The 10,921-nt window shown below is 35.7% G+C and overlaps 1 protein-coding gene across 1 annotated transcript in view; it reads left to right on the top strand.

Annotated features, from left to right (window-relative positions):
- TFEC (transcription factor EC) overlaps positions 1-10,200 on the top strand; it is a 37,929-nt gene extending 27,729 nt beyond the window's left edge. The window contains exons 6-8 of the mRNA XM_074869346.1: positions 666-741; positions 8,747-8,894; positions 9,816-10,200. Of these exons, the coding sequence (XP_074725447.1) occupies positions 666-741; positions 8,747-8,894; positions 9,816-10,196 (605 nt within the window). The 3' untranslated portion in view covers positions 10,197-10,200. The remainder of the gene's footprint in view (positions 1-665; positions 742-8,746; positions 8,895-9,815) is intronic.
- The last annotated feature ends 721 nt before the right edge of the window (positions 10,201-10,921 follow it).

The raw sequence follows: 10,921 nt of genomic DNA on the forward strand, positions 1-10,921 counted from the left end.
AGAGAACATTTTTTTTTATTGTTTAAATTACATTTTTCTTCATTTTCTGTGTGTTTGAAAAGTTACTGTACCACACTTGTGCTGTCCATCACCGAAGGAAACAGATGTGCTGGGGATGAAGTGTTTCTGGGACACAATCTTTCTCTGTTTCAGTGGAGGGATATGGTTGCAGTTATGCCCTCTCTGTGGTTTGCAGTGGTGATAACCATACATAAGGGATAGTGAAGCTGTTACATGTGATCTGTAGCAGGAGTTCTGCCAAAATATGAAATGCTGGATGAGTTGTCTTGTGTCCCTGTTGAAGTCATCAGCAAAACTCCACTAAGCTGAAAACTCTGTTGTGTGGGAGCAGGGTGGAGAAGAGATACATAAACATCAGAAAAAAAGAAGTGTTAGCTCATGTTTAGACCATATATGACTATTTCATTCTCTAGGAGTCTAGTTGTAAGGGGGGGAGAAACATATAGCTAGGTGAGATACAGAGATGGTACTAATCATGAGGTTCGTCCTGAGAGTAAGTCAGACAGGTAAGAGATCATGTTGGGACTTCTATTTGAGGAATAACTTTTCTGTACGTTGACAGATTTTTTTTCTCTAATTAAAATTTTTTATGTTGAATTTCTCCAAGAATATTTCACCATAAAAATACTGTTTCTTTTTAACAGTTGAGAGAAGAAGAAGGTATAATATTAATTACCGAATCAAGGAGCTTGGCACACTCATCCCCAAGTCTAATGATCCGTGAGTTCAACAGTCTTTCTTATAATAACATTTATAGTTTAAATACAGGAAAATAAAAGACAGTTGCAGATACTGGCTATAGGATTGAGTAATGGGATACAAAATCTTCTATGCTGGGTCACTGGTTCAGATCAGGCTGTTAAAGTAACAAACCTTTTGACAGATTTTTGGTGCCTGTTGGGAAAACTTATGTGAAAAGATAATAAAATGAAAGCAATTCCAGGGTGTTTAAGAGAGACTGACACATCAGGGGATAAAACAAAAACCAAACAAAAACAAAAAGAAGAAAAAAAGAAGACAAACAACAGAAAGTCCAGCTTTCTGTCCCTGGGAGCAATTGTCTGGTGTCTCTGGAGAAGGGAGTGATGCTTTCAGCCCTTGCCATGGGCCCTCTAGTGGGATAAAACAAAATGCGTGTTGTCACTGTCTGCCCTTTGCTTAAGAAAAAAAAGAAAATCAGCTTAAAGTCTGTAGACAGCATTTTTCAAAAGTTCTCCACTCAGTGCAGGGAAAAAACAGTCCTAAAATGAAAAGATAAAAATAATAATATAACTTTATACTAATGCATATACTTACAGTAACACAAAATGCATATTGCTTAAACTATACCTGCATTCCCTAAAAGTTTATATTTGTCATCAGTATGAAAAAAGCCGCCTCAGTAGGAAAGCCTGTTGCAGGATTAACAATAACAATTCAGTGTGATAGTTAATGATGAACTTCAGCCCTAGATTTTTCATATCACTCAGGGAAGCCTTAAGACCATGCACTGGCATGACTGTGACTCACATAAAATTGATTATACAGACTTTTTCTTTATCATTTGCATGTCAATACAGACCTGCATGATACTTGAAATGAAAACATCTATTGATATTTCAGCTTTTTTTTTTTTCCTTAGGACTCAGAAACTTTTTATTATATTAAAGATTTCTACAACAATATAAAGCTGTGTGAGACTTACAAGTACAAGGTTAGCATGACAAGCCACTTGGAGTGAAATCACCATAGAGAAAAGCATCCTTTTTAGAGAATTCACGAACTTGGCTCCTTCTACAGCATCCATCCAAGATTAGATAAATGGGCATGTTCTTGTTATTAATATAGAATTAGGTATTACAGCTGAGTTAAAATAAGAAGTGCTTTAAGTACCTAAATAAAGTTTTGGCCCACGTGATCTGTTGCAAACACAGACTGATAGAAGAGTTTTAATTTTGCTGGTACATCTTTCAGTATTCAAGACCATTTGGGCAAATAATTGAAAGATTTCTCAGAAAAACAGTGGATGGCACTGTTGGTTTGCAGCTATAAAGCAATAATGGAAGTAAGTTATACTGCAATTAGAAATGGGCATGAGGTACAAATTCCAGTTGTGATTTCTGATTGCCCACAGAGGTGTTTCAGTTACATGTTTTGGTCTGGATTCAGGTTCAGTTTATGATCTTATTCAAAACATTAATAGCTAGAGCAATCACTTAAGCTCTTCTTAAAATGAATGATCTGGACCTGAAATTTTGTTTCAGTAATTGGATGTTGACTTTTACCCACAGATTTTGGTTTTGTTGCCTGATGAAAAAGTTTCAGGTATAGATCCTGAAGACATCACCTTTTCTTGTTTAAGACTGAAAACCCATGACTGAGTTCAGGAGTGTGACAGCCCCAAAGTGGCTTATGTTTACAAAAGCACAAGGTGAACTTAAGTCCTTCTGAGGACTGCTGTCTTCAAACGGCTGGTAATCAGTACTCATTTTAAAAATAGGCCTGTTTAAAAGCTTTCAAGCTGGTGTTAAGAAAAAACAGGCATTAAAAGGTGCAGGATGCTTTTGAAAAACTAGGTTATAACATAACTTTACTATAGCTTGGTACCAGGTTAAATTAATCCAAAGAAGTATAAACCTATCTTTTTATATTTGTAGATGAAAATACATTAATTTGACCATGTTGTTTCGTTGGCGAAACTGTTCAAAATTATTATTTCTTTCTGGTATGGTTTTGTGTGGCCAAATCATAACTCAGTGTTCTTAACCTGTCTTTCAGTTCTTGCTTTTTCCTTCATAACACCTTACTGTGCCCCCAATCTGCCCCCTTCTTCTTTGAAAAGAAAGAGATGTATCGTCTCTTACAATACTTTATCTGTAACATTTTATCACACATAGCATTTTCACCTCATATATTGATTTTAGATTCTTCTTATAGTGGGAACTTAGCTGTAAAAGAGAAACCTTACTGATGCTTGGACTAATGACAGTGAAGAAAATCAGCCTTTGCATTGAAGAGCAAATACTACTATAACTAAGCCATTGTGGTTAGCATGCCTGTCCCAGATGGCTTGCTTCAAGAAGATTACACTCAGACTCAGGAACAGAGAAGGACATTTTTGATGCTATTTGGAAACCTTTTATGATTTATATTTCTTAGAAGTGGTGTGTGGGGTTTTTATTTCACTTTTGTTTTGTTAGTTATATAGTGAACTTGTTTGGCTCCTGCAGAGCTTCCGCAGAGAATTTCTTTTGACTGGTTTAAACCCCTATTCTTTTCACTTTTTTTTTCTTTTAATTTAATGATGAAAAGTGTGGATTACATTCCTTAAATGAATGGGTGTTTTAAGTTCACTTCATCAGCATTAGAAAATGGAGATAAGCATAAGTTGCAAAGAACTTTGACTCTTTTGTTTAATTTTCAATGCTTAGATATCCAAGTAGTAGGTGATTCAGAAATGCAAAACAGTTATACAGAATAATTCAAAAATAGAATTAAAAAAAGCCCTAAAATACCCAGTCATATTTTCCTGAAAAACTGATAACCTTCTTTAAATACACCTACCTTTCCATTCATGGTTCCTTTGTGTTCAGCCTTTCAGAATCTAGTTTTTAGGTGTGAGAGTCTGGAAATGCTTATGCAAGAACTGTTTTATGGTAGCCAGACTAGAATTATCAGAAATACTAAGAAGAAAAAACCCTTCCTTTAAGAAATCTAATCATTTTACATAACTGGGATGTTAAGAAAACCACTGAGGATTTGGGCAGAAGTAGTGGGTTGCTCTCACTCTGTCCTGTCTGGTCACTGCATCTTCCTGTGCCTGACCCTCTCTCTGTTGACAGACATGCTAGTGGTCAGCACAGCCACATAAAGTTTGCATACACTCATGCTATTATAAACTGGAAACTTGTCTGTTTCAGGAGACTACACTTTGTAATTGTGCAGGTCATGAAAACAAGTACAAAGTCCTTCAAAGTATTTCTTTGAGCAAGCATAGTTTACAGCTAATTTTTCAGAACTACAGAAAGAAATGGTCTGCAAGCATAATTTCAACTTCACAAATGTATTTATTATTAGTAACTGCTCTGTGGCTGGCAAACTCTGTGACTATCATCCTCTCCCACAATCTGTTTTCATTAACTGGTTTTACTCTTAGATGATTAGATGCTCTCATGCTTTCTACAGGAGTTCAACTTGTGTAGATTAGTGAAGCTCCTTTGACTTCAACAATGTTACTCTAATGGAAATGAGCTGAAGATCAGTCTCCTGGTTATATTTTTTTTCTCCTAAATGAGAAACTCTCCCAGGTGAGAGTTACATGTTTTGATCTGGACATTTGAGAATTGCAGAGAAATTCAGCTGCTAAAGTTAGAAGGAGATAGGATTCAAAGACTAATAAAACACATGAGTTTTTACTTATTTGCTATTTTTCCATGCAAATCATGTTAACTGTGGTGGACCTCCATTAATTAAACTAGATAACACATGTGTAGCTTGCTAAAAATTTTAAATTATTGTACCACATGCACACACAGAGACAAAGGCACAATCCTCCTTTGCAGAGGTCATTGCTGATGACCAGACCAGCAAAACTTCTTACTGCTCTCCACTGACTTGTGCACATGTAGAATTTCCCATGTGTTTCAGTGTTTAAAAGATGAAGCCTTACATACATAAATAAAAATGAAGAATAAGGGAAAAAAAAAGAAAGGAATTAATAGACAGTGAAAGAGTAAAATGAAAAAAAGAATTCCTGTAGCCTCCAGAGACTACTTGATCTACATCTAACTTTGCAGGTTCCAAACAGTTATGAATGTAACTCTTTTGTCTGTTTTTATGAAGGGATTTCCAAAAAAATGACTGCCAGTGGCTGCTCAGTTTTTAAAGGTTCTCAAATGGGATTGTAGGCCTTGTCATTTCAATATTTATCTCTATTTTATATTGAGGAAGCAAATACATAAATGTTTAAAAAACAAAAGACATAATTTCCTAGTGCCACTTTTATAATTTTTCAGATAACTTTATTTGCACCCAAATGAGAATTCAGCATTTTCAGAGAAATAATAGAAAACCAATAACAGATCAGAGAATTCTGAATTCTTATGCACTTGTTGTGCTTGGATTTAATCCACCCTCAAACACTGAGGTTTTTTTTTTTCTTCTCATCTTAGATGAATCTGCTTGCCTGCCTGCTAATCAGAGCTAGATGCATTGCAGACTATGGCTATGGAGGCACCTCCCCCGTATTATTCCCCCCATTTGCCTTCATCCTCACTAGATATATTGCTACTCTTCCAACCCTGGACATCTGCATAGACGCTTTGTTTCCCCATAGCACTGTCCTGTGAATTCTGTATGGTGCTCTGGCCTAGAATGGATGGAGAGTGTCTGCAGTGCAGAACCAGCACAGACATCTTCAGTACTTTCTTTTGGTCCTGGTATAGAGAGACACGGAGTGAAAGACATGTTGACTTCTAAGGTCACCAGCTGATCCTTTGCTGTGTTGCCTTCAGACATTGGAAGATTTAACTTCAATATTCCTCATTTAATAAGACATCAACCAGTATATGTATATATGAGTAGAGATATAGAAGATATATGGGATACATGCCTACACACAGACACACACATAGAATAACAGTGTCTTAAATGATAATAGTAACCACAGAATTTTCATTCTGGAACTCCATGATAGTTTTGCCTCTCAAATTTGTAAATATTGCCAGAAGAGATATCTATCCATATGTATCTCATGCAGAAGCTAACCAGCTTCCTCTCTCTGGCAGTTTAAATCCAGAAATTAGCCCTCCAGTGGAGATTTATTTCAACCTATGAGAAAAATTATTATCACCATATATGTAAAAATTCAAATTATCAAGACAACATGAACTAAAAGTAAGGAATATCACAAAGGCTGTCAATTATGTGTGACATGAATGAATATAATCACAAAAAGATTCCAAATGCAGCCTTGAATATATGGTTTATTCATATGTCAGTCAGAAAAATTAACCAAAAATATTTTCATCTGAATTCAATTTTGAATTCATAACATTTTATAACTGACTGAAAATTGTTTGTGAAATCACTGTGAAATATTTGCCAAACATGTGTTATATGCATATTTTTCTCCTGTTGTTACACATCTGAATTATTAATCCAGCTATGGATTAATTTCTAATTTCATATTGCTACATTTTTATGTTCAGACCATCAGTCCAAAACCGGCTTAATTTTGTCTTAATTATATGCTAGGAGGTACTGACCTCCCTTACCTAGGCAGATTGTGTTTCTCCAGAGTTTATACTATAGGCATTCTTATTACTGTAGCACTTTTCAAAGTTGCCATGAAAATTTCCTAAATCAGTCTTTTTCACTTGAAATTAAACACAAGACTACTGTTATTCTGAGCTATATATAGTTCATATCTGAGATGACAGTGACGATTCCCAGTTTGAAATGTTGTCCTCCTAACATTACCAGCTCCTATTTAGCCAGGAGTGCTCTGATGTAGGCAGACAGGCACCTCATTGCCTTTCAAACTCCACTGCAATTCAGGGGTAAATAGGGACCTCTCAGTATTTTACCTAACTTTCCAAAACTGTCTGAAGAAAATAAGATTATAATGTGGTGATGGCAGTGAAGGATTTGCCCAGAAAATAAGCATCATGTGTACTAAAAACTTCCTTAATCTTTACAGTTTGAACATAGGTATCCCACATGCAAGGAGAAAGTCCTCTCCTAGGAGGGAGTCCATGGGATGCTGGCAGGAAAATGTTCTGTCCTCCCACCTGGGCAAACGTACAGGGAGAGGAAGGAGGAGGTGGAGGCACTGCCAAGAGGTGATTCAGCTATCATGAGGGAGACAGGTTCTGCTCTTGGCTCCTATTCCCACCTCTGCTTTAGTTTTCTGACCGGGGAATGTCTAAATGAGAATACATACCCACTTCAATGAGCAGCCTCTGATGTTTTGGCTTTGCAGACAGCAGAGTCTGAGACAATAATTATTTTCCCTCTGACCTCCTCACCTTCTAATCCTGAAAGCTGTGCATTCCTGGCCTGCACCACTGAGACGAGGGGAGGTCCCAGTATGCTGGAGCCCTATGATTTTGTGCTGCCCAGAGAGGACAGAGATGTGAATTTGAGCCCTCTCTGATCAAAAAGATGGTTCTCCCAAATCTCTAGCAAATGACTTAAACTCTAGGATATGGTTAAACACTGTGATGCTTTGTCACAAGTAATTTTGCATATTCTTCTGAACATCTTTAAAGCTATCAGCTCCATAAGTTTTTTTTTTTTTTCCTGAGTACATTAGGAAAGACCAGATCGTTTGGGTCCCTAAATCCTGTACCTCCCTGGCTTTTTTTCTATACATTCAGTAGAATGACAACTGCCTTGGTGGAAGTTTCTAAGGGTGTTTAGCCTTGGGGTAAAGGTGCAAGGTTCCTTAGGCACTATGTAAAGCATAGACACTTCTGCAATAAATCCACTCCAGATCACAGTTTTATTCACCATAGGTGAGCTTGTGAGTAGGAGCAAGTCTCATTATCTAAAGCAACCAAGGAAAAATGGAAAGTGATGATTAACTGGAGTATAATTTATCTTTTTGACTCTATAAATGCCAGCATATAAGTATATGTGTTTGGTATAGGTACTAAAAAAAAAATGCACTAAGATGGTTACTTGCCACTCTGAACCTCAGATTCTTACTGCTTTAAATAGCTTTTTCCTTCTCAGTGTTGTTTTATAGGACCAGAACCTCTGCCGATCTTCTTTTTGGTATAAGCCATCTTGCAGCGAAGTGGATAGTCTGGATAAATACTTTTGTATGTATGTTTAATGCAGCAGGCAATCCTGTATTATAAAATACTGAACTTTATTAGAAATAAAATGTTTTCAACAAATTTCATTCTTGTTCCAAGGCCTCCGAGACCTTACATAAAGTAACACATGGAAAGCTGGTAAATGAATACATGAGAGTTCTTGAACAGATGCATTTGAAGTGTATTATTGTTAGTAAGACTGCTTATAAGCTCAAAGTTAAACCATTATTTCCTGAATGATAGACAGGTTTAATCTTATTTTTTTACAAAGAGCTTATTTTGTGTTGTTGTTGTGTTTTGTGTTGGGGTCTGCATGTAGCTGTGGATTTTAACTTGGTTTATATTGTTTCAAGATTTTTGAACGGGATTTTTATCATTCCATAGCCATTATGGTTATGAAAGTGCGATTTGTCTGGTCTATCATCAATGAGGAGTGGCATTCAGCACAGACCATTTTTTTCTCAACAAGCATAAAAGCAACCTCATTAGTAAGTCAGGTAAAAGGAGTAGTATATTCAAAATGATCTTTAAAAATTTAAGCTTAAGTCCTCAGTAATGTATATTTCCTAGTTCATTAATGCAGAAATACTGCACATAGATTTTAATCTTAGAGTTAATAATAAAAGCAATTTTCACTAAAAATATAAAAACTGTAATGGTAGAATCATGATATTGCATTTAGCTCTCCCACAAAAAGTCACTTTATTACTTTCTTTTGACACTTATTTTCATTCTGGGATTAATTTTACTATATAAGGGCTTCTTAACTATTCTATTAAAATTTCCATTCAGAAGCAATAATATCTAAGAGTGAATAATAGTCATGTAAATCATTATTTCATATTAATGTAAAAGATTTTGTAAGTTCTTATGAATTCTGCTGACATGCACAATTGTGAAAAGGTTATCTCTACATTCTGCAGTGATATGCGCTGGAACAAAGGAACTATTTTAAAAGCATCAGTGGAGTACATCAAGTGGCTACAAAAAGAACAACAGAGAGCCAGAGAATTAGAACACAGGCAGAAGAAATTAGAGCATGCTAACAGAAGACTTCTACTCCGAATTCAGGTTTGTATAAGAGCATCGCCATGAACTACAAAGCTTGCTCAGTATTTATCTCTCATCAAATTTTATTAATCAATATAATTTTTTGCCAAATGGCATTTATTAGAAATGAATTGACTTTCCCTATTTGTTGTTGTATATTGGGGATGGGGTATTTTTTAGATTTCTAGGAAATTCCTTTGATAATTAGAATTTATATAAAGGAATACATGGAAAGTTAATAAAGTGTTTGTACAAACAGTTTCCTTATGTATGTGTTAGAGCCAGAGAAAGACAAAAAAGGAAGCAAAAAAGTATATCCCTACATCCAAAAACCAATACTAACCACCAAATTTCTTTCAGTATTTTAATTTTCCCTTTATAACCATTTCACATGTTACACTTCCTTGGGTACAGTGTGCCATGTTATACCTTCTTGTGACATGAAGCAACAGAATATAGCCCTGCATGGCTTGAAATGCAAGATTTGCATATAGCCACATATGAAGATGAGATAGACAGACAGAGAGACATAAAATCAATCATCTTCTATATGGTGATTCACACATATATCTGTATAACATAAGCATCATCAACTAAAGTATCTTCTGTTTCGCTGGATAGCAGTGAGTAATGAACTAGAAAGTTGCAACATATTTCTGTCACCTTTACTGGGTTCGGTATGCAATGGTTTTAGAGAGGCTGTCCTACCTCTTATGCTCCTGCAGGAGAGTTGCTTAACAACAGGAGGGGAAATAAAAAGAAAAACACTTGAGTGGCAAATTTTCATAGATTAACAATTGAATATTTTAAAATGTAGTCTCACAACTGGACAAAAGGTATAATTAATTTGCATGTACAATCTGTATACTTATTGCAATAGTTCTGAAGACACTGCTTTGTCTTTTAAAGTCATTATCTAATTGTTTTTGTTTGAAATGTCAGGAACTAGAGATCCAGGCACGTGCACATGGCCTTCCAGTCATGTCTTCACTCAATGCTGTTGATTTAGCTGCACAGGTCATCAAGCAACAGTCTTATCCAGAGGAGAACTCTGTAGACTACTCTCATCAAATGCCTCTGACACATGGACCAAATTCTGATGTTTGCAATGGTTCTACAGCCTTTTCAGATCCACTTTCACACTTCACAGATTTGTCCTTCAGTGCAGCTTTAAAAGAAGAGCAACGGCTAGAGGAAATTTTACTGAATGACACAGTGTCACCATTTGGAACAGACCCACTGTTGTCCTCCACGTCTCCGGCTGCATCGAAAGAGAGCAGCAGAAGAAGCAGCTTTAGCACAGATGATGGAGATGATTTATAAAAACGGAAAGGGTTTCATACTTCTCTAAACCACTTGCTAAAAGACTGAGTTGAATATAAGCATGGTGTTTGTGCTTATTTTAAATATGAATAAGGAGAGCCACTGTGAAGATAAGTTACTACATGGCAAGGGTTTAAATCAGCCCTTACTTCATAGGAAAATGAGATGGACATAAACTCATATCACTTTGCCCCAAATTCACACCCTCTGTTCATGGCCAACATTTGCATGATTCTTTCTTCACTGGGAACATTTTTACTATCATTCCATGACTTTTTACAACACTATGAAAATGATTACCACAAAAGGAATACCCATGTTACAAAAGTGTATTCAAACTCTTTAATCTGCATTCACTTTTCCCTGCTATAAACATGAGTTTTAGTCATTTGTTAATTTCTTTTTTTTGATATAACTAAAAAGTCTACAAAATGTGAAACAACAAGGAACTATTTAAGCTGGGAACTGAAGAGATGTTACAGAATTTAAAATCTGAAAAAACAGACGGTAATACTTTCACACAAGTGAAGTGAGCATGAAATTTAATCTGTGTAGGCTTCTCTTTAAAAGGGGAAAATCCACTAAGCTTTTCATGAAATTCCATTTTTTAAAAATTTCATTTGTAGAAAAAGAACAGACTTTTAATATATATTTTAATGATACAGAAGAAAAATGGAAACTAACATAATGACAGAGACTCAGACAAACTCAGAAAAAGATATCAC

This window comes from Strix uralensis, chromosome 5, assembly GCF_047716275.1.
Source record: "Strix uralensis isolate ZFMK-TIS-50842 chromosome 5, bStrUra1, whole genome shotgun sequence".
NCBI lineage: Eukaryota > Metazoa > Chordata > Aves > Strigiformes > Strigidae > Strix > Strix uralensis.